Source organism: Nelumbo nucifera, chromosome 6 (assembly GCF_055504915.1).
Source record: "Nelumbo nucifera cultivar China Antique chromosome 6, China Antique-T2T, whole genome shotgun sequence".
Classification (NCBI taxonomy): Eukaryota; Viridiplantae; Streptophyta; class Magnoliopsida; order Proteales; family Nelumbonaceae; genus Nelumbo; species Nelumbo nucifera.
In genome coordinates this window covers 11589646-11614659 of record NC_142654.1, presented here as the reverse complement: position 1 = coordinate 11614659, position 25014 = coordinate 11589646, and the positions used below count along the sequence as shown (strand labels likewise).

Genomic DNA, 25014 nt, shown 5'->3' with positions numbered 1-25014 from the left:
ATTACGAGCAAGTGAAGCAACTGACTGAATAGTTAATTGCAAAAAAGAATTCCGATAATATGCTCTGGGGCTGTAGGCTTATACAATTTTAACGATCACAAAGCGTTGGATAAGGAGACAATAGAGTCATCACAAATATCTACGACATCAATCTTTTTTTATTTCTTTAAATTCGTTATGGTTTGAAAAAAGGCGGAGGCGTCTCAGATTCCTTACGTGAGTTGGCATCAACTGTCGGAATTCAGAGCAGTAATCTTTGACACGCCGGCAAAACTTTTTTCTCTCTGCAATCCTTCTCTGAGAAGAGAAACCCAAGAAAAAACATTGAGTAGAAGATCGTCTGAATCTGTATAGCGACGTTGAGAGTTGGTTAAGAGTCGAAAAGGTACAAAAAGAGGGTAGCTCTGTTTGTGTGGGCTAGACTAACCGGAAGGATTGTTATTTTTGTTCTAGCAGTGCTTAAGCACTGATTTTGATTTGCAGAGGAGGAGTTCGGGATTGGCAGTGATTTGCAAAGTAAATATCGTCTGAATCTATATAGTGACGTTCTGTTCTTTTCAGGCGAGAGTTGACTAAGAATCGAAGAACTATAAAAAGAGGTTGCTCTGTTTGTGCGGGATAAACTAATCGTAAGGATTGCTGTTCGGGCGGTGCTTTAAGCATTGGTTTTGATTGGCAGAGGAGTTGGGGATTGGCAGTGATTTGGATCCTTGTCCAGAGAAAAACGGTTCATTTTGTTTAGTTTGTTTTTATTATTTTTTGAATCAATATAATCATACGAGGCGGAATAGAGGGTCGGGGAGTCAAAATTTTCAACGAATTGTTGCAACTAGGGGAGGCACGCATTTTGCACTCAAATAAGCTGTGGTTGTTTCCGTTGAGTTTTCCGGCGAATGTCAAGTGATACAGTTGGCATTTCGGATGAAGTTATTTGTGATTTGAATTTGTCAGGTAACGTAAGTATATGTTCGGGTCATGGTGGTAGTTTATAGTACCTCCGGCGAATATTTTCCGTGATACAACGGCTCCAAAAGGTTTTTGAGAGGTTTCAAGTATGGCTTCGGCTTTGGCTGGTGACGATCTAGTGAGATCGTCGAGTAGCCGGAGAAGTTGGGGCTCAACGAGCTTTCGCGAGGTCTGGAGCGCTCCGCCGGATGTTTTTAGTCGGAGCGGGAGGCATGGAGATGATGAGGAGGAGCTGAAATGGGCTGCTATCGAGAGGCTCCCGACATACGACCGTTTGAGGAGGGGAATGCTGACGCAGGTCCTGGATAATGGAAGGGTTGTTCGAAATGAGGTTGACATTACCAAGCTCGGTGTTGACGACAAGAAGCTGTTAATGGATAGCATCCTCAAGGTTGTTGAGGATGATAACGAGAAACTTCTTCTCAGGCTCAGGGAACGGACTGACAGGTCTCTCTCTCGCTCTCTCAGTGTCTGTTTCATTAAATCATTTTATTAATTCTTAATTTTGTTTTTAACAGGGTTGAGATTGAGATTCCAAAGATTGAAGTTCGGTTTGAACATTTATCAGTAGAGGGGGATGTGTATGTGGGGACACGGGCTCTGCCGACTCTGTTCAATTCTACACTTAATATGATCGAGGTAATTACTGTTTTTATTGGTTTATGATTTAATATTCTTTTATTATGATTTGCTTTTTTTCTTCCATTTTAACTGGTTTTTGATTCATAAACTTCTCTAGAAGTATTTGAATATAATTAGAAAAAAGTCTAATTTTGGATATATTCTTTTTTTCTTAATAGATTTTTCCTTTTTTTTTTGTTTTCTTGCTAAAGTCGAAAGTTAAAAAGGAAAGAAAGCGAAGATTCAAATTTTGCCACCTTCAGTAGGAATTATTTTGGAAGAATATCTAGAAAATAATGCAGGCAGTGAAATTTGGAAAAAAAAAGAGCTATATTTTATTTAGGAAGAAATAGTTAGAGGCTATTTGATAACTGCTGAACATTCTTAAATTTGGAACCTTTTCAGCATTTTCCTTTCAGAAGTTACCAAAATGATGGTTTCTTCTCAATAAACTTATAGTTTCTTGTCTTATTTCAAATCTGTTGATTCAATGATATTTAAGCAGTAGGAATCTGCTGAATTAAAAAATATGAACGAAAGTAGTTTCTTGAAGAGAGAAGGAAGAGAGAAGGATAAGAAGAGAAGAAGAGAAGTTGAAAAGAAAAGAGAGCAATGATTTGGCTGCCCCCTTCACTTATTATTTATACTAAAATAATAGAACAGTACAAAGACAACTATGCCCTTATAGGGCGGCAAAACATAAAACAGCATATATAACACTCAAAAAACATAATAAAATTTGGACTCACATAACTACTATGGTCCCCACCTTCTATCTAACAACTAACATAAAACATCTACTCAGAAAAACATCATAAAACTAATTAATCTTCAACACTCCCCCTCAAGTTGGGAGTAAATGTCACACATTCCCAACTTGCGTAGATCATGTTCAAGCTTGTTCCTTGCCACCCCTTTAGTGAGAACATCAGCCAGTTGCAACTCTGAAGAGACATTAGGCAAACAAATTTCTCCGGTTGTTACCCTTTCTCTTATAAAGTGTCTATCAACTTCAATGTGTTTTGTCCTATCATGCTGAATTGGATTGTGGGCAATATTGATTGCAGCCTGATTGTCACAATATAACATCATAGGTTCCTCTGCTTTCACCCCAATCTCACTCAAAAGAGATCTAACCCAAAGAAGTTCTGAGACACCATGAGCCATGGATCTATACTCGGCCTCTACACTTGACCTTGCCACAACCGCTTGCTTCTTACTCTTCCAGGAGATCAAGATTCCACCTACAAAGGTACACTCCTGATGTAAACCTCCTATCATCTAAGCATCCTGCCCAGTCTGCATCTGTATAGGATTCTAGCTTCAGATTCTCATGATTTGAGAAAAGAATGCCTCTTCCTGGGTGCTTTTTTAGATATGCAAGTACTCTCTCAATAGCTTCCTAGTGCTGAACCCGAGGTGTATGCATGTACTGACTCACAACACTGATAGCATAAGAAATATCTGGTCGTGTCATACACAAATACAGCAGTCGGCCCACCATTCTTTGATATCTCCCCACATCCTTTACCAATTCACCATCCACATCATTAATTCTGTGATTTGGATCAATAGGAGTGTCTACTGTTTGGTCCCCAGCTTCCCAATCTCTCGCAGTAGGTCAACTACATACTTTCTCTGTGAAATGAAGATCCCATGCTTAGATCTTGCAACTTCAATCCCTAAGAAGTATTTGAGCTCACCAAGATCTTTGATCTCAAATTCTTGTTGTAATGATTTATTGAGATCATCAATCTCCTCCAAATCATTTCTTATCACCACTATATCATCCACATACACAATCAGAATTGACACCAAAGCATCTCTCCTCTTCACAAAGAGGGTGTGATTAGACAGTGTCTGTCTGTATCCAAAACGGATGAGTGCCCCTCTGAACCTATCAAACCAAGCCCTAGGTGACTGTTTCAGTCCATACAGGGATGAGTCTGCACACCTTTCCTTTACCAACATTTTCATAAAAGCCTGTTGGACTGTCCATATATACCTCCTCTTGTAAGTCACCATTAAGGTAAGCGTTTTTTACATCAAGCTGGAACAAGGGCCATGAATAGGTGGCTGCTAGAGATAAAAGGATACGAACTGAACTCATCTTAGCTATTGGTGCAAAGGTTTCCAGATAATCAACACCATAGGTCTGAGTAATACCCTTTTTCTACCAACCTTGCCTTGTACCTCTCTATCTTGCCATCGTCCTTATACTTCACTGTGAATACCCATCGACATCCGACTGTCTCCTTGTCTGGGGGGAGATCAACTATTTCCCAAGTTTGGTTTTTGACCAAAGCATCCATCTCATCTCGCATGGTTGTTTTCCACTCAGGTTTGGAGAGAGCCTCAATAACATTCCTGGGTATAGACACAAAATCTAGGGAAGAAACAAAAGCATGGTAGGAGGGTGATAAGGCACTGTAGGAAAGATGGTGTGAAATGCAGTGGATTGTACACTTTCTCTTCCCCTTACAAAGTGCAATGGGAAGATCAAGGTCAGTGGGATCAGCAACAACAATGGTGTTAGGGACAAAAACATTATCATAAGAAAACATAACAAGCTCAAGCTCAAGAGGAATACCTGGAACTGTATCTGCCGAATCTGGAGTTTCAGAAGGACTGACAGAGAGTGGTGTGGGTTGAGGATGTGTGGAGTCAACCATCATCTGCCGGCGCTGATATTGCTTTGAGGCTGCCCGTAGATGCTGGCTGAACTGATGGAGGCACCACAGAATCAGGAAGAGGAACAGATTGTGAGTTCTTCTCCCCAAAACTCTCCCCCCGAGGAGAACTACTCAAGAAGAAGAATGTGGATTCAAAAAAGGTAACATCCATAGTGACAAATCTGCTCCTCGGCACTGGGTCATAACAGCAATACCCCTTTTGGTTCTGAGCATACCCAAGAAAAACACATTTATTGGCCTTAGGATCAAATTTCTTGCAATGAGGGCCAAGAATGTGAACAAAAGAAACACAACCAAAAACCCTCAGAGGTATACGAAATATCTCTCCATCTGGAAAAAGAAGGCTAAATGGCACCTTAAACCCCAAAGTTCGTGAAGGAACACGGTTAATCACATGTACGGATGTAAGAACTGCATCTCCCCAGAACTGCATAGGAACTGAAGCACACACCATAAGACTCTTTGCCACCTCCACAATGTGTCTGTTTTTCCTCTCAGCAACTCCATTCTGTTGCGGTGTATATGCACAACTGCTCTGATGAACTACATCATGTTCTAAGAGATACGTGGTTAGGTCCTTCTCAAAGTACTCTCTAGCATTATCTGATCTAAAAGCCTTAGTTCTCACTCCAAATTGTGTGAAGACCATCTGGTGGAATTGTCGTACTAAGTTAGGAACCTCATCATGTGATCTCATCAAATATATCCAAGAATATCGTGTATAATCATCTACAAGCAAGAGAAAGTAACAGAATCCTCCCATGGAAGGGATTTGATATGGCCCCCATACATCAGTGTGAACAATATTAAAAGCAGAAGTACTTCTTTTATTACTTGGTTTAAAAGACTATCTACAATGCTTTCCTAACTTACAACTCTCACACTCCAAAGTAGATAATTGAACAGACTCAAACAACTTTGGGAAAAGACATTTCAAAGAACTAAAAGAAAGATGTCCCAAGCGATTATGCCAAAGCATAATCTGGTTCACTGACTCTGACCCACTACTACTGCTGTTGTTAACATGATGGCCCTGATGTCTCGGAATCTCATCCAGAAGGTTGACTCCATTCACCTCACGACCACTCCCAATCATCTTCTTTGACTCCAGATCCTGCAAAACACAATTACCAGGAAGAAAGGTCACATAACAATTCAAATTTTTTGTCAAAGAACTAACAGACAGTAGGTTGATATGAAGTATAGGGACATGTAAAACAGAAGACAGAGTTATATCATTGGTCACTCTAACTGTCCCCTTCCTAGCAATGGGCATATGTGAATCATCTACTGTAGAGACTCTGTCTCTACAGAGCACAACTAATAGGAACTGAAAAAGGTAGGGGCATTAGTCATATGCTCAGATGCTCCTGAGTCTATAATCCAAGGAGGTCCCTCCTTACCTGAAGTGGATGCAAGATTTGCAGTTGTATATGAACTACCTGTATGTGCAAAGGAAGTGTAGTTGGCTCCTGCATTCTGCTGTCCATCTGGAAGGCTAGAGCTGGATGAATCTTTCTTACTCATAAGCTGTCCAAACCTCTCCAATTCTGTTCTCACTGCTACTACTACAATGGATTCCCGATCAGTTTGGGAGAGAGGGGCTGAAGAGTCTCCTGTAGTGGCTACATTTGCATTTCCCTTCTTGTTTCTTATCCGAGCAGGCATAAGATTTAGATGAAGCTTCCAACAAGTGTCCTTGGTATGCTTAGACTTCTTGCAATAATCACAGACCAAGTCCTTCTTATCTTCCCTTCTAGTCTCACTACTCCCCCTGTCTCCATTTGGCTTAGGTTTTGTTGTACCAACCATAGCCGACTGGTCAATCCTAGGCTGTCTCAGCATTACATTCCTCGTACTCTCCTCTCCAGAGACAAAAGCATAGGCCTGAGAGAGTGTCACACCCTCCCTAGAAAGAATATGCTGCCTAGCAATGTCAAATTCAGGGTTCAGCCCTGCCAAGAACTCAAAAACCCTATTCCTCTCTACCAATTTGTGATAAGTTGTTGCATCATTTACACTTTCCCATACCACAGTTTCTAAGTGATTTATCTCCTGTCGTAGGGTTTTCAGCATGGAGAAATACATAGCAAGAGGTTTTTCTCCCTGTTTCATACTTATCACCTGATTTCTTAAATGATAGGTTCTGGCTTCATTTTGATTATGACAGTAGGTTTCAGTCACTCCATCCCAAATCTCCTTAGTAGTATTAGCCCATAGGAAATTTTTTGCAATATGAGGTAACATAGAATTACACAGCCACGACATTACCATGTAATTCTCTTGCACCCATCGAGAAGAGTCTGTATCAGGTTTTTTCTCCTCCCCAATGAGATACCCTAATTTTCCACGGGCACCAATAGCCATCTTAGCTGATTGTGCCCACTCCAAATAATTTGTACCATCAAGTTTTACTGTAGTAATGATCCCAGACCCAAAAATATCACTACTACCTCCAACACCCAGTCCCACAGTACCAGTAGATTTCATCTCGGTATTCCAACCTTCCATTTTACTTCAAACAGTTCAACAATAAGAAAAAATAGATTGGAGACCTTCAAAAAATAATTTAATATCACACACACAGAAACCAACCCTTCCGGAAGAAGAAAACCCTAGCTAGAGGGAAATCTCTCCTCCCCACGCCTCCCGACAGAGAGAAAAGTGAATCGATCACTCCGGGAGGCCTAGAAAATTTCAGAAACCAAACCGCCCTCTTTAGAAAATCAAAAGAAAACTAACAATACCTGTGTGCCCAAGATCAAATAAAAAACAATGAATCCAACTTTTCTGAGACTCTTCCCCGTACTCCAGTTCTTCCTGATTTTGATGCCGAACAGTGATCACCTTCCTGATGTCTAGATCCCACCAAAAACTCCAAGAACTGGGCAATCTATAGCAGATCGATCAGCCCTTTACTACTTCATGCAGTCGGCTGATCTAGGGCTGCATGACAATGCTTCAAGAAACCCTAGCCGATGCTCAAATACCAAGTAGGAATCTGCTGAATTAAAAAATATGAAAGAAAGTAGTTTCTTGAAGAGAGAAGGAAGAGAGAAGGAGAAGAAGAGAAGAAGAGAAGTTGAAAAGAAAAGAGAGCAATGATCTGGCCACCCCCTTCACTTATTATTTATACTAAAATAATAGAACAGTACAAAGACAACTATACCCTTATAGGGTGGCATAACACAAAACAGCATATATAACACTCAAAAACATAATAAAATTTGGACTCAAATAACTACTGTAGTCCCCACCTCCTATCTAACAACTAACATAAAACATCTACTCAGAAAAACATCATAAAACTAATTAATCTTCAACAAAGCAGTCCTCTGACTTTCTTTTCCCACTTTAAATCTGTTGATTTTAGTGTTATCTGAGTAGTCTTTGTATTTTTGAAATGACCATCTTGGTGGTCATTTTCTGGTACTCTTTACTCTATTAGTATTTAAGCTTTGAAAAGCTTCATGCTTTTGTTGATAGTTTAGATTCTGTGTTTAATTTCATTTTTTCTTTTCTTTTTTTCAATAGGGAGTTTTGGGACTTATTTGGCTTTCTCCATCTAAGAAAAGAGTTATCAACATACTCTGTGATGTTAGTGGAATAGTGAAACCATCAAGGTGTGTTATTTATTGCTGCATTGCCATCTCTATTTTGCAATTGACATTGCTTTCTCCATTTCAATGCAACCACCCCTCAGTGACTTCAGTTTTAATGTTATTCCTCCCTGTCTAACCATAACATCCCATTTGAAACCAAGAATATTAGTCTACAAAAAGACAGATAATAACTAAATTTTCCCAGAACACAGGAATAGGAATATCTCTTCTATGAAGTAGCTTATAATGGTGCATGCCTTACAACTTCCTGTTTGTGCTGTATTTTTTCTTATGTTTATTTTCAGGATGACACTGCTTCTGGGACCTCCAGGCTCAGGGAAAACAACCTTATTGCAAGCCCTTGCTGGGAAGCCTGATAAGGACCTGAGGGTACTCTCTCTCTCTCTCTCTGACACTCAGACACATCCATAAACTCACACTCACACATCACAATCAGATACACATAATAAATATGTATAAAAATTTCTTTATGCATGTTCACATTGTATACTCCAGATCTGCTACCCACAAAATGTTCCCACATCTCTACCCACACACCACCACCACCGTGTATTGGGAACATCTCCCTATGAATGAAAAGGAGATATTTCCAATACACAGATTGTGGGTAGCAGATCTGAACCCCACTTTGTATGGTTTCTTCTCTTTGATAACTTGGAATGGTGAACAGGTAACTGGGAAAATCACCTACTGTGGTCATGAATTGACAGAATTCGTCCCTCGGAGAACCTGCGCTTACATAAGCCAGCATGATCTTCACTATGGTGAGATGACAGTCAGAGAGACATTAGATTTCTCAGGACGCTGCTTGGGTGTTGGAACCAGATATGATCTGCTGGCAGAATTGTCAAGACGAGAGAAACAAGCAGGAATTAAACCAGATCCTGAGATTGATGCATTCATGAAAGCCACTGCAATGGCTGGTCAGGAAACAAGTCTTGTTACAGATTATGTTCTCAAGGTTATCTCCTCCATTTCAATTTAATATGTATTTATTCTTGTTTAACAAGCCATGTTCAAGAAGGCTGACTTCCAAAGAATCTGACAGATACTTGGATTGGATATTTGTGCGGATATTCTTGTGGGTGATGAAATGAGAAGGGGTATATCTGGTGGACAAAAGAAGCGTGTGACTACTGGTATGAATTATTGGAAAAAGAATCATGAAGGAAAATTATTCAAGCTGAACCATTTATTTAACAAATATCTAGCAATATGCTTTTAGACTTGAAACCTTAAACTGTTTTTTAATCATTTCATCCCACTGTAGAATTTTCTCGAATTTATGTTATGGTTTTAATTTCATGCATATCTAGGAAACAATTTTCCTATCTCTAAAATGTTATATTGTTTGAAAAATAGCATTTTCTGATTGATTTAGAAAAGTCTGTAAATTATCCTTGTTTATGTGAAACATTTATCTGCAGGATATTTCATGCACAATAACTATCTAAACTGTTTTTTCTTCTTCGTAACATTTTTTTTAATGACAGCACCATTATATAGCATAAAAACTAATATCTTTGGTTTATTTATTTATTTATTTATTTATGTTTTCTTGAACCTTTTAATTGGAATCATTTTTTATCATCCATTCTAAGCAGTTCAGAGATTTTTCTTTACTTATTTCTTTTCTGTTGAAGCATCAACCATGTTAGAAAGCTCTCACTTTGCTTGCCATACAATGTACCTTACTATTTCTATTGTCATGCACTATGCTGTTGACATTTTCATGACCATTCATATGACACTTGAGCAGTATTGATTTTAAGCTCTCTTTCTGTATAAAAACTGATAATCACCATTAAAGTTGAACCGATCTTTACATATCAGTTGTAAATTTATGAACCCCATTCTTTAACTATTATATATCCCAGCAAAAACTCCATTACAAATTATAATTTATCAATGGAGATTTGCAATAGTGCTATGATATCTATGAATCAAACAACCACCACAACAACAATAATGCTATTATATCTCATATTTCTCATATCTAAAAGATTAAGTACACATTGCTTCCAAAATTTTTTGGGAGGATAAATGCTGTTATCTTTCCTTATTTTGTTTTCAGTTTTTTAATTTTTTTCCTGCAGTGGTGCATGGTCTTTACAAGTTCCAGATATCAACAATCACAGTTTTTGGTTGCTCTATTTGCAGGAGAGATGTTGGTTGGACCAGCAAAAGCTCTCTTCATGGATGAGATATCAACTGGGCTCGATAGCTCCACCACTTTTCAGATTGTCAAGTTCATGAGACAGATGGTTCATATTATGGATGTAACCATGGTTATCTCTCTTCTGCAGCCTGCACCTGAGACATATGAACTTTTCGATGATATTGTCCTACTTTCAGAGGGTCAGATTGTCTACCAAGGTCCCCGGGAAAATGTCCTTGAATTCTTTGAATCAATGGGTTTCAAATGCCCAGAAAGGAAAGGAGTTGCAGACTTTTTGCAAGAAGTTACTTCCAAGAAAGATCAAGAACAATACTGGTTTAGAAAGAATCAACCTTACAGATATATTTCAGTATCAGAGTTTGCACAATCCTTCAATTCTTTCCAAATTGGGCAACAGCTGTCAGATGATCTCAGTGTTCCTTATGATAAAACCAAGGCCCATCCTGCTGCATTGGTTACGGATAAGTATGGCATTTCCAACTGGGAACTTTTTAAAGCATGCTTCTCAAGGGAGTGGCTGTTGATGAAACGCAATTCTTTTATATACATTTTTAAAACCACTCAGATAACAATCATGTCCATAATTGCATTCACTGTCTTCCTGAGGACAGAGATGAAGCATGGTCAAATAGCAGATGGGGGAAAATTTTATGGAGCATTATTTTTCAGTCTGATTAATGTGATGTTCAATGGAATGGCAGAACTTGCAATGACTGTTTTCAGGCTCCCTGTGTTCTTTAAACAGAGAGATCACTTGTTCTACCCCGCATGGGCTTTTGGGCTACCAATATGGGTCCTCAGGATTCCCCTCTCTCTGATGGAATCAGGAATATGGATCATTCTTACATATTACACTATTGGGTTTGCTCCTGCTGCCAGCAGGCAAGTTTGCTCCCATTTTTTCCTGTTTATAGTAGTAGTTTAAATTTCCATGGTCTTGTGGAATTGAATTATCACTAAGCCAAATAAACTAACATCATAGTTTCTCACATTAACACATCTTCAGGTTCTTCAGACAGTTCTTGGCATTCTTTGGTGTACATCAAATGGCTCTGTCTCTCTTTCGGTTCATTGCAGCAGTTGGAAGAACCCAAGTTGTTGCAAACACATTAGGTACCTTTACCTTGTTAATAGTGTTTGTGCTTGGAGGATTCATTGTCGCCAAAGGTTAGCTACCAACATACACTATTTATAATTTTACCTGTTAAATTTTTGGTGTGGTTTATCCTGCCTCTACACATTTAATACCTGGATTACTGCTGATGTAGTAAAGAATTCAATGCAGAATGCTGAATTCTTTCATGTGGAACCAAGATATTTGAGATATTTAGTACAAGTAGAACTGTTTTTTTTTTTTAATGTTTGCAGATGACATTGAACCATGGATGATTTGGGGCTATTATGTTTCTCCAATGATGTATGGGCAGAATGCAATAGCCATAAACGAATTTCTTGATAATAGATGGAGCACAGTAAGATCTCTTATTTTATCTTCGTACCTTAGCTTGATTCGTAAATACATAGAGAGACCATACATGTGAATACAAAATACATAAACGCATTTTAGTACCTGACACTTGTCATCTTACCCAGAATCCAATATCAATCTGATGATAATCCGGTTATGTGATGCAGCCCAACAATGACCCTTTAATTCAAGAACCAACAGTTGGAAAGGCTCTTCTCAAGTCCAGAGGCATGTTTGTGGATGACTATTGGTTCTGGATTTGTATTGGAGCACTTTTTGGGTTCTCTCTGCTATTCAATGTTTGTTTCATTGCAGCACTAACATTTTTGAATCGTAAGCCATCAGTTCCCATTTACTAGCTCCAAGTCTATGCTGTGTTGTGCAAATAATATCTCTATATTAATCATCCCCTGTAAAACTAATTGCAGCTCTGGGGGATTCCAAAGCCACAACTTTGGAAGAGGATCCTGAAAAGAAGAGAAAGGAGAGCTCATCCTTCAATGGAAAACAAACATTGAGGACTTCAAATATAATATCTGAAGGTTTGAATTTTTCCTGCTTAAACCCCGTCCACATCCCAGGTTCTAGTACGTTTGTTAGCAGTCGAGTGAGATGTTTTCTGGAATGACCTTGTTATTAAAAAGTTAGTCTTTTGTCATGAATGTATTAGTTCACGGGTTAAACCGAGTCACAAGATTTTATTCACTGTAAAATTGCCCTAAATTCTAAAGGGAGTTGCTTTTCAATTATCTATGTCCTGCATAGTTTATAAAGATGTCAAGGTAAAGAAAGAAAAAATTATGAATGACAATAAGTTTTGACATTCAGAAGATATGTCAGGAGCATGGAAATAGAAAACTTGTTTCTGAAAAGGAGACAACAATACGTTCTCAGTTTCTTATTATTATGTGTTTAATTTACAAAAAAGACTATACTAGATAAAATTGATGATTTATAAGCTATAGTTGAGAGACACAAATGACACCGAACAGAGTCGGATGTCAGATCTGGGTTCATGTAGCAAACCCATGTAGCTGAGACAAGGCTTAGTTGAGTTGAGTTGAAGGGATATAAAACATAGCTTTGAAATTCGGTTGCAAATAACTTTCTAGGGTGAGCTCTTATTTGAATTAATGTTAGTGCTGCTTGCCTGCTTATATTATTGTTTTTTTCTTTTTTGTGATCCAGAAGTTAAAAGATCCATATCCACCACAATCAAATGTAAAGGACTTAAAAATGGGTTAATCACATAGCTAAGACAATGGTTTAGGCATCAACTGCTACAATTGTTAGGTCACAACAGTCTTTAGTTATTCCTTATTATGCTGTATTGTATACATAAAATGATGGTTCAGCTATAGTGAACTTTATTAACCATTATCCATGCTGTAATGGTTTCTTTCCTGTTCTTTTAGGATGTAAAATAATGTTATAATATTGAATAATAACACTAGTTAAAATACAGAAAACATCTTATGCATTAGAAAGAGCATTAAATTGATGAATCGCTGCCACAACAGTCAAGTTACCTATATTTTAGCCATGTCGACTTTTGTTGTTTCGAACCTTGTCTAAGTTGTTGCCAGTGGACATGTTTGCAATCTCTAAGCCATATCCAAGTCTATACACTAAACCTCCCAGAGCATTCACAATATAATTTGAAAAGAATAAGGCCGTTGGTTTCACCCTTTCCAATACGTGCACACTCTTGAAGTCACATGATGACAATATGGTAGATATTGCATAAACATCAAGAAAAACATTCTAACATGGGGGCTTACATTACATTTTTTTTCCAAAAATATGCCAATTATTGCAGGTATTGACATAGAAATGAGGAATGTTCCAGAGAGTGTTGCAGACCATGCACCCAGAAAAGGAATGGTGTTACCCTTCCAGCCCCTTTCACTTGCATTCAATCATGTGAACTACTATGTTGATATGCCTGCTGTAAGTCCTTTTGTCCCAAACAACTGCATAGATTTTTTCTGGGAGTTCTCCTTAAATTTCTAATTTGAACCATGTGGAATCACTGGAAAGCAGCATTAATGAAATAGTTTGGTTCTCTAGTTGTAACCGGAAACTCTTCATATGTCAGAGAGCTCAGTTGTTACTGAAATATTGTTCATTTGTCGACTTTCTTTACTTCCCTGATATGGAAAAAAATTCAATCAGAAACTTCTTATACACTCTCAGATGCATAAGAGAATCAACATAAAAGACCCATGATGAAATGGTAATTTTATTTTTTTCTTCCATCAGGAAATGAAGAACCAAGGAATTGAAGAAAGCCGTCTCCAATTGCTAAGAGATGTTAGTGGTGCATTCAGACCAGGTGTTCTGACAGCATTAGTTGGTGTCAGCGGTGCTGGAAAGACCACCTTGATGGATGTGCTGGCAGGAAGGAAGACTGGTGGGTACATTGAAGGAAGTGTCAGCGTCTCTGGTTACCCAAAGAATCAAGCAACGTTTGCTCGGATTAGTGGTTACTGTGAACAGAATGATATTCATTCACCACATGTAACTGTTTATGAATCTCTTGTCTACTCAGCCTGGCTGCGTCTTACTTCAGAAGTAAATAAGGAAACACGGAAGGCAAGTTATTTAGTCATTGGTATTTTTTTCTTCTTGTCCCCATATTAATGATTTTTAATTACTTAATATGTGGATTGATGGATAAACTATCAATTAATGGTAAAAGTAATGAGGAACCACAAAAGACAAGCTACCTCATGTTTTCTTGTCTGAATGATGAGTTGACTCATATGGCATGGTGATAGTGGGTGTAGTTAGATGAATGATCTGAATTTATTATTTATATAGTTCTTTCTTCTAAAGATTCACAACAATTGCTGCCTCACTATCCAAATCTATTTAAACACTCCTCTGTTAAACAAAGCTATACTTTGACATCAGACAAGCTTCCAAAAGTCATGAGTTTTTAAATGTTTACTTTACTTACAGTCCTTCATTCTGCACTTCAATTAATTTTTTAATTGTGAAGTTTGACTTGCCTATACTTGATATCATGCCCTTGCGACAAATTATGTTTTATGGCATGAAGTTGGACCAGATTAGCAATATTGTTAACTTTTATCTTCTCTCTTGTGTTGTAGATGTTTGTTGAGGAAGTCATGGAGTTGGTTGAGCTTAACCCATTGAGATATGCATTAGTCGGCCTTCCAGGTGTAGATGGTCTTTCAACAGAACAGAGAAAGAGGCTCACAATTGCTGTAGAGTTGGTTGCTAATCCATCAATTATCTTCATGGATGAGCCAACATCAGGCCTTGATGCTAGAGCTGCAGCTATTGTTATGCGTACAGTTAGAAATACAGTTGATACAGGACGAACTGTTGTCTGTACTATTCATCAACCAAGCATAGACATCTTTGAAGCTTTTGATGAGGTGTGGCTCAAATTTATAATTTTTTCTGTGGTTTCCATACAATCACATTCATTGTTTTTCACTTGATACCACGTCTCTTTGCAGCTTCTGTTGATGAAGAGAGGAGGACAAGTCATTTATGCCGGAACACTTGGTCGTCATTCTCATAAACTTATTGAATATTTTGAAGTGAGTAAATTCTTTCGATCATGATTGGTTGATTGGTAGCCAATTCCAATGGCTAAATAATGATTCCTTTGGCATGATTATAATTTTGTGGAAACCAGAGCCTGTTTTTTTTTTTAGAAAAACATATTTCTGGGCAAATATCCTGTGATTCAATGCCATCAAATGCAAATTGCAAAATAGATGGAACAGAATACAGGAGCGAACACACACAATGTTATTGTCGACATCTATGGTTACTGATATATGCATTGAGTTCACTGTTTAGTTCAAACTCATTACATGGTGTATTGGAATTTTTAAATTTAAATTACTACAGACTAATCAATATTTTTTACATACTGGTACATAACCTTGAATAGGTGGCTTATACTTGGGGCTTGAATCTAACTTGTCCACAACCCACAGTTCTGTTGTTCCATTCTTCTGTTATTTATGTTCTATTCTTGTAGGCTGTCCCAGGGGTTCCCAAGATCAAAGATGGTTACAATCCTGCAACATGGATGCTCGAAGTTACTACTACTTCAGTCGAGAATCAATTCGGTCTGGATTTTGCGGAAGTTTATGCCAACTCTTCCCTTTATCAGTAAGGGGAATATGATATCATAACACATTATCAGATTCTGCCTGCTTGTATTTGTTTCTGATTTTTCTTCTGGCAAACTCATTCCTTTTTATGCTTATTCAGGAGGAACCAGGAACTCATTAAAGAATTAAGCACCCCAGCACCAGGTTCCAAGGATCTTCATTTCCCCACAAAATACTCACAGTCCTTTGCTACTCAATGTAAGGCATGTTTCTGGAAACAGCACTGGTCTTACTGGAGGAACCCACAGTATAATGCCATCCGATTCTTCTTGACAATAGTTATTGGTGCTTTGTTTGGGATCATATTTTGGAACAAAGGAGACAAGACGTAAGTGTGTCCTATGTTCTTTATCTTCTATTTAATATAGTTGTTGTAGTCTGAATACACTGATCTTCTATAAATCAAGTATTGGGGGATCTGCCACTCATAATTTGTGCAGATATTGGGTCCAACAATTATTTCTCCTAGAACATGCAGATATGCTAGGTGAAATTGAAAACCATACTGATTGCATATTTTTTACTTGTCCTTTTAAGTGAATTTTTGACATTGACAATCTCATAAATGAGACCCATCAAGTGGGATACATTATAAATGGAGACTATTGTCCGTGATTTCCATATTATGTATCCACCTTATGAGAAGAGCAACATTTTAAAATCTAAACAACCATATGAAAACAAATGAATATAAAGTGACATTATGGACAATAAGTAAGTTTTCTGTTGTTTCTGGGTACAAGGTAAATTTTAGCCTATTATGGATAATTTTTTATTATAAGATTCTTTTTGATGACCATAAATCCACCAATTAACATTTAAAAGTTGTTTTGGGGTTTATCTATTGTCCATGCGTTTGAAATTTCCATAGGTACCATGTTAGACTTCTTTAAGTAGACTTGATGACCTTACCCCAGTTTTACATGAAAAAATTGAAGAGCATACTGTTATGAAGAGTCTTACAGATTTGAGCGCAAATAATTTTTCAAAATCGCTTTGAGTAATAATAGAAAACAATTACTTTTTCAAGTAATCTTTTATTTTCATTTAACCTTGCCATCCTTATCTCTCTTCCTAGTATCTATTCCAAGTCTATCACTAATATTCTTGGAAAATCCTGTCATCCTATTCGAAGGATATGTTTAAGTTTGATGCTTAAAGTTTTCAAGTTTTGAAGTAAATTGTGAGGGTAGAAGTATCATTTTTCTGCCAGATGGGGATTTTTTGTACTTGTGTGACACTAAAAAATGTACCTGTTATTTAACAGGAGCAAACAGCAAGACCTGCTCAATCTTCTGGGAGCTATGTATGCTGCTGTTCTATTCCTTGGAGCCACCAATACGTCAGCGGTTCAGTCTGTTGTGGCAATTGAGAGAACAGTTTTTTATCGTGAGAGAGCAGCAGGAATGTACTCAGAAATGCCTTACGCATTTGCTCAGGTAAGAAATACTCAGCTCAGTTCTTTATGCCTTTATATTGTTGAAGAGGAGAAAATGTTGTACATCAGTCAAGATGAGTATAATAGATACCACAGATTCTAGTGAAGAGCATGAGGATAGCCTCACTGAGCATCAAATGGATCCACCATCTAGTCTGTATGTTAAAAGGCCATTATCCGATTTTGGTCCTAGCTATCTGGGGTTTTGGGAGGGGTGGACTGAATAAAGTCCTAAACTTTGGCTTTTTTTTCTTTTCCGCAAGGTGACCTCTCTCAGACTTGAACCTGTGTTTTCACACTTTCCAGCCTGAGATGTTACCATTATACCAAGTAATGGCCCCTAGCTTTTATATGCTGATTATAAATTGGACAAAGCTTTTAGTAAAAGTTAAGATGGATCTGGAAAAATCTTGTACTCAATAATTCCTATCTTTATATTCTTGTATGAAATATTTGGACTCTAAACATGTATTTCCTCAGTTAACCAACTTACACATGTTGGATTACCCTTGCATGCTATGCTTGGACTCATTCATGGACAATAGGTGTATCATATTTGTTCACTATGATACTCTGAGTTTTGACCAGATGAGAGGACAGTTTTATTCCTATTGGAAATGCTTGTACAGGTGAAAATACTGTATAAATATACACATAAACATGTCACATCTGTGGTAGGAGTTTTGGTGATAGTTTCAGAGTAGTTGTTTATTTGGGGCCAAGAGGTTTTGGTTTTAATATATAATGGCAATTTAAGACTAGTGATAGTGGGCAGTTATTTTATGTATTTTGACATTCAAATCAGATTTCTTTGAAAAGGTTACAAAAATCTATTATGTATTATTATCATAAGTCTTTTCCTTAGAAGAAAATTTCAAGAAGACTTGACTATTACTGCTATTTCCATTGGGATTTATGATTTAAGAATAAATAAATGAAAAACAATGATTCAGTTTTCCATACCATGTTATCTTCTTGAAAAAAAAAAAACAACCGTTTGTTACACCTATTTAATGTAATAGAATTAATCTCTAACATCTTTATCCTGTAGGTGGCTATTGAGACAATATATGTTGCAATTCAGACCTTAATTTACACCCTTCTCCTATACTCTATGATTGGGTTCCAGTGGCAAGCGGACAAGTTCTTTTTGTTTTATTACTTCATATTGATGTGCTTCATATACTTTACAATGTATGGAATGATGTTGGTAGCACTGACCCCTGGCCACCAAATTGCTGCCATTGTTATGTCCTTTTTCCTGAGCTTATGGAACTTGTTCTCTGGTTTCCTCATTCCTAGACCGGTACGTGAACTCAAACTCATGATTGTATTCTACAACTGGCAAATTTGATACACTTGTCATCAGGGTTTGGGTGGTCACTCTATTTGACATGGTGACTTTTACTTAAAAAGACCTCACCAGATCTTTCCGATGCTGGTGGCCAGTTTTCTGGACTTCCCTACATAATTTAGTCAATGGTTCCATTTATTTGATTCAGTCATTTTTTTTCTGATGACATGAAGATGTTATGGACTTATTGGTAAGACCTGTTCAAATAGGTCCGAAACCCTGCTTTGTGCATCATCTGTAACTTACGCCTTGCGGGCATAAGTTAACAGCTCGCTTTAATTTCCTTAGATTTTTTTTTTTCTTTTTCATTTTGACTACTAATTCCACTTTGACACTTCATTTGAACTTTTAGCAAATCCCAATATGGTGGAGGTGGTACTACTGGGCTTCTCCAGTTGCTTGGACACTCTACGGCCTTGTAGTCTCTCAGGTGGGCGACAAGGATACTCCAATTGAAGTTCCTGGACAGGGCACCACAACAGTGAAGTTGTTCCTTAAATCTTACTTGGGCTTTGAGCATGATTTCCTTGGGCCCGTTGTTGTAGCCCATATCGGCTTCGTCTTGCTTTTCTTCTTCGTTTTCGCATATGGTATAAAGTTCCTTAACTTCCAAAGGAGATAACAAGATTGTCCAAACGACGGAGGGTGTATGAATTTAATAGAGAGGAAAAAAAAAGATGGAGTTTTCTCTCTTTTTTTTGTTTTTCTTTAATTTTTCCTTGTTTGTTTTTCATTTTGGATGTATTCTTCTTCTTCTTCTTCTTTTGTTTAAAGTCCACAAAAGCCGCAAGGCATGTAATAACGATATTGTTTTATGTATGAAATCCCTGAATACAACCACAATATTTGTATTTTGTTGGTATGAAAAAGATACAAATAGAATTTAATGCATAATTAGGAAATTCACATCGGCATCCTACACAGGAAGCCTCACAAACGCCCCACAGCATATCCCAACCGTGTATTGAGAACATCTCCCATTGGCAACTTTGAGAGATGTTCCTAATGCATGCTGAGATGTGCATGTGGGGCGTTTGTGGGGGAGCAGATGTCATCTCTAATTAGAGAGGAGATGCATATTGTGTTTTCTGCTTGATTGAATAAAAATGCCTTTTGGTTTAAAAAAAAAAAGAAACAAAGTTAGGGATGCAAATGGATCAGATTGAATTGGATATAACGTAGAGCTAAATTTTGTTCATTTAAAGTTGGATTTGAATTCTGCACAAGGGATTGCAATTGGATATTGAATAGCATTGATAAATTAACCTAAAAATGGTTAAAATTGTTTGAAGTATTGGTATTTTTTAAGGCAAAAAAGAATTATAATTTCAGTCTGATGTTTCAGGGTTAGAACTTGTTAGGAGGGGTTCTTATGTTTAAACATAGAGACACCCATGTAACTCCCTGTAAACAGCATTTCCATCGGTTCAGTACATACCGTTATATTGTGATATTTTGAAAAAACTGAGTTTTCTTTTCTTTTCTTTTTTTTTTTTTGAAGAAGGAACTAAAAGTGAGTTTACAGGGGTGGATTCATAAAAACACTATTCAAACCAGTGACTATAAAAACACTATTCAAACCAACTTTACACATACATATACTATATAAGTTTTGAGTACATTTATTTGTTCGAATCAAATCTGATAGGGGTGAATTCATATTCAGTTCAATTATAAATGGATCAATCATCTTTACCCGGATTGAACTGGCCTTCTAAAAAACCTGGATAAGCAGATAACGCTTTGCAGCCACATATGAAGTTGAGGTCGTAAGTAGGGGTGTAAATGGATCGAATTCGAATTAAGTCAAGCAATATCTTAATTCAAATTTTATTAGAAATTTCAATATCTGAATTTGGTTCAATATCCAATGGATATTGAAAATCAATGCTCGAATTTGAATTTGAATTCAAATTCAAATCAATTAATTATCTTAGGTAATTGTTGATGCTCGGTTTGGCCGATGACAATATTGTAAATTCACTCCTTAAGCCCAAGTGGACCTGATGTACCCGAAGTCCGAGGATTGATATGGCCGAGGACCTGTCACCGAGGTGATGGAGATCCGAGGTCCAAGGTCCGCGGTGTCTGATACCTGAAGTAGGCGAGGATCACGTGGTCAGTTCTGCAAGGAGGACAATGTCAAAGGCCTCGGGCGAAGACCCGAGGCAAGGGCTCTGACAATCAAGTTAGTATTGTGGTACAAGGTGGACAAAGTCTGAGGTGTGACCACCCAGACAAGGTCACTGGAGAGCAATGAATCTCAAACGTTAGTGAGAGAGATCAAGTATTCGATCCCTTACCTGGAGAGGGGTCACCCCATATTTATACTTGAAACCACATAGGGGTAGGTGAGCTCGGACGATGGGGATTGAGTCCATACGTGGGGTGTGTGGCCATCCTAGGCCGCCAAGTGATCCCGCGCCATAGGTTCCTTGATTTTCGCCGAGCCAGGCAGCGCGCGTTAGCTGATTGGTTCAGCTCTGGCATGCGTTGCCCGACATGTAAGAGTCCCGGATTGGACGGTCATTTGCGCCTACATCAGTAATTAATAAATATTTTATTTATATAAATTATATAATTTAAATATTATATAAATTATATAAAAATGTTTAAATATATTATACATTTATATACAAAATTACTTAAACGGTATAAATAAGATATTTGAATACGACCGATTATGATATCCGAATTATCTGAATTTGATTCAGTTATGTCGAATCTTGAATTTAAAATCAGATTTTTGAATTACTTAAATGTTATGAATAGGATATCCGAATATGATCAATTATGACATTTGAATTTATCTGAATTTGATTCAGTTATGTCGAATCTTGAATTTGAAATCTAATTTTTATGAAGATTGAAGCATGCTGAGTTGGACTTTGGATTGGGATCTTAAGTGGAACCCATGCATCTGGTTTGGACTTTGGGCTAGACATTTTTTAAATCACATTTAAATTGTGGGTGTTTATGGCCTATCATGGGCTTAACCATTAGTTCTTGAGACTCAGTCTGGAAAGAGTATAAATACATACAAAATAATACAAAACACAATGTTTTGCACTCTACATATATATATTTATACTCCTTCCAAACTGATCCTGAGGCTGTTTGAAAAGAGTTATTTTGCATGTATTTGGCCAGAGTTATTTTACACTGCTTCAGTCTCGGGCCTTCTAATGGCCCATTCAAGTTTTGACAAAAAAGCCCAATCCGAACCTGTCCAAGTGGCACCGCTGACTTGATCTAATTAGAGCTTGGATTGTGATCTTATTTGGAGTCCATGCATCTAATTTGGACTTTGGAGTTCAGTTTATTAGGCTAGACAAATTTAAAGCACATCAAATAGTGGGTCTTATGGGCCTATAATGGGCATTTCAGGCAAAGAGCACTGGGCCATTATTTCTTGCAGATTTTGACAATCCGATGTTAGGTGGGGCCCTTAGGGACTGTATTGAGTATTGACAGCACAAGCACATTGTAATTTGATCTATTTTAAGTGCTACGTCATCAGTCATCACACCCAAATGGGCTCACAAGATAGTCTAATAAAGTAAGCTAATCCAAGTATTATTATGGTGGAAACCTTGCGTTTTCTTCATCACCTCCTTGACGCATTAGATCCATTAGGGCTGTACACGGGTCAGTTACCTGAGGTGGAAATCAAAACCGACCCACTAATAGACAAAATTGATCTCGTCGGTTTGAGTCGGGTTGGGTCGGTTTCGGTTTTGCTCTTGTAGTCAAACCTTATTTCTGAAACTACCTTTGGTCCAGTGTCAATCTTACTAACCCCTGTTCCACTCAAAAAGCTTTTGTATTTCCTTAGTAAGCAAGCAACCTTAATCTGTTTAGACCTTTGTTGACCACCACCTATATTGAGCAGAGAATTTTTCATTTTTGGGTTCCCAACTGTCCTTTCTCAGAGCCTAGAGTAACCATCTAAGCATAAGTTTTGAATTGAGACGTTGGATTCAGACCCAGTGATCCTGATATGCTATTAGAGGAAGGAAGCTGTAAGACTTCATTTCCTACACCGAGCTCCAGAGTTTCCTTATTTCTGAAACTCCTAATCCCCTTCTGTGGTTCCTTTCTTTGGCTGAAAAAGAAGCTACTTTTATCCATGTCAATGAAGTTAGGAACTACCGAACTAGTAGAAGACTAGTTAAGTAGGAAGACTAGTTTGGTTAGGTTTCGGGTCGGTTTCGGTTTTTACACAAGAAAACCGAAACTGACCCGATATTTCGGTTTATAAATTTGCCCAACCCAAAACCGACTGGTGCTGATGAAAACCCGACCAACTCGGATTGGGTCGGTCCGGGATGATCGATTTGGTCGGGTTGAGCCTTCTTATAAACAGCCCTAAGATCCATAATCGCCTATCTCTCCTTCATCAATTTGAAGAGATTCAAGAAGTGGGAAACAAGGTAATACATCGATTAGCTTAGCAATGAGCAAGCTTTACATCTCTTGTGTCAAACAGTGGCAACAGACTCCTTCGTGCATTCAATTTACATCTCTAATACAACACGTGATTTCAGAAGTGGAGGCGGATAAACCTCCCGAAAGAGATCAAGTTCAGCATTCTTAGCCTTAGCCTTCCTTGCCACAGTATGGGCAGGCATATTTAACAATCTATTTACATGATATATTTATTTTAAAACTATAAAATATGTAAGCATGAAGATAACTTTGTCCAACAGAGCAAAACATTTCCGAAAACAGTAATGCATGCCTTGAGTTAAACACCTCCCTGCTGAAGCAACAAAGAACCACTACTAGAAGTAGAATCAATAATTCCCCCATCACAGAAAATATAATAAGGATAGCTTTGGACAAGTTTTAAATTATGATGAGAATTTACAATAAACATACGATTTGAATCTTCAGAAGAAATAGAAGCCAAAAAGTCCTTAAAAGTTACTCTAATTCTAAGCATTAGGTGAAGTTACTCTAATTCGGTTTGCTGATTTCCAACTTACCAACCTGGGACTAATTTGCTGATTTCCAACCATTCAGTTTGGCTTAGGATTTGTCGAACTGATAAGCAAAAGAGGTATTCATATTCTTTTCCAAAAAAGGGGAATACCCAAGTAAGACTGAAAATCAAGGTTCCCCATTCTTTGATAAGGTTTTTTTATGGACTTGGACCCCAACCATTGGTATAAATACCAAATAGCTACTCCTATCGTCTGAAGTTTTGAACTAAATATAAAACGGAGAAGTACGGATACATTCGATGCAGAATTCTGAATTCTAGCCCCCTCCTCCCCCCATAAATCACATCCTATTCGTGAATTTGACATCAATTCACTGTCAGGATGCATTCCCTCTGTACTTTAGGGCTATAAAATTCTGATCTGGGCTGATTGGTCATTCTCCCAATATAAAACATTTCAAAAGCCATCAACTGAATTCTATGCTGGTTTGGGAGGACTTTTCGGGGGGACGTGGCTTCTGGAGTTCTAAGTTAGGACCCCATTAAACTTATTTATGGACTGTGTTTAGGTTTGATTTTTTGCCAAAATTTTAATGAATCCGATCCAAAGTCCGAATTTGAGATAGTGTAAAATTGGCGCCGAAGTCTGGCCCATGAATAGGTCCAGAGTCCACAACTCTCGAAGCTTTTTTTGGTGAAAATTTAAAAAGTTGATGACTGTGTTTCAGATGCACCAAACTCCCAAGTAATTTCTTGGAAACACGGGTATCTAATCACCATGGCCTACTTTCATCCATGAACGTTGGGCTAAAAGCCGAGGCCCAAATTTTTATAAACTTGAAACTATTGTTGCATAATTATGACTTCTATTTTTTTCTTTCATTTTTTTCTTTTTTTACGTTCTAAAACTCTCTAGCTGAATAACAAGCGGTTTGAGGGTGAGTTCATGAATAGTGATGGCGATTTTTCACATTCCTATCAGGTATTCAGTTTCTCGACCAGGTCAGATCGGGGATGGAGATGGTCTTGATAGGATAGAAGAGAAGATGATGATTTATAATTAGGGAAAATGATCGATAACCCTAGGGTCAGAATTTGTAGGTTCAAAGTACATTTGAGAGAGATGGGATCTACTTCTCACAAATGAGCGCCTTACATACACATCCACCATGCATTGGGAACATCTCCCATGAATAATAATTAATAAGTACGGGAGATGTTCCCAATACATGGTAGGATATGCATGTGAGACGCCAATTCACCGGTGAATATGAGTACATAGAATGTAATTTTTAGACTTTCTGAATGTTTATAACTTTGTAGTGAGAATCAGAAATCTGCATTAAGTATGTCCGTACTTTTTAATTGATAATAATATCCAACTGGGAACAGGGACTAAGGATGGGAGTGAATTCCCTGCCAGACCTCAACCCCAATTATATAATTAAATATATATATATATATATAATATAATTTATATTATTTATTTTATATATAACAAAATATTTTTATATTTATAAACTTTTTCTTATTTTAAATAAATATATATATATTAAATTAATTTTAA

The 25014-nt window shown here is 37.5% G+C and overlaps 1 protein-coding gene across 3 annotated transcripts; it reads left to right on the top strand.

The window, feature by feature from the left end:
- Nucleotides 1–268: 268 nt before the first annotated feature.
- Nucleotides 269–19362, top strand: LOC104587922 (pleiotropic drug resistance protein 2-like). 3 transcript variants are annotated; one of them, XM_010245701.2, is made up of 20 exons: nt 269–1413; nt 1485–1605; nt 7815–7903; nt 8188–8272; nt 8574–8864; nt 8952–9042; nt 10064–10964; nt 11089–11249; nt 11451–11554; nt 11718–11883; nt 11979–12092; nt 13370–13500; nt 13813–14145; nt 14667–14957; nt 15042–15125; nt 15575–15708; nt 15811–16038; nt 16978–17149; nt 18200–18454; nt 18855–19362. In XM_010245701.2, the coding sequence occupies exons 1-20, from the start codon at nt 1055–1057 to the stop codon at nt 19122–19124; spliced, it is 4380 nt and encodes a 1459-aa protein (XP_010244003.1). In that variant the 5' UTR covers nt 269–1054; the 3' UTR covers nt 19125–19362. The 3 variants fall into 3 exon arrangements, with proteins under 3 accessions (XP_010244003.1, XP_010244008.1, XP_088746331.1); XM_010245706.2 differs by lacking the exon at nt 18200–18454; XM_088890205.1 differs by lacking the exon at nt 7815–7903 and having other exon boundaries at nt 284–1413.
- The last annotated feature ends 5652 nt before the right edge of the window (nt 19363–25014 follow it).

What these genes read in the sequence shown, in the direction of transcription:
- LOC104587922 (XM_010245701.2), top strand. Translation starts at nt 1,055, where the DNA reads ATGGCTTCGGCTTTGGCTGGTGACGATCTAGTGAGATCGTCGAGTAGC. An exon ending in ACTATGTTGATATGCCTGCT is followed by an intron (nt 13,501 to 13,812) that starts GTAAGTCCTTTT and finishes TTCTTCCATCAG; the next exon opens with GAAATGAAGAACCAAGGAAT. An exon ending in TCTTTGAAGCTTTTGATGAG is followed by an intron (nt 14,958 to 15,041) that starts GTGTGGCTCAAA and finishes GTCTCTTTGCAG; the next exon opens with CTTCTGTTGATGAAGAGAGG.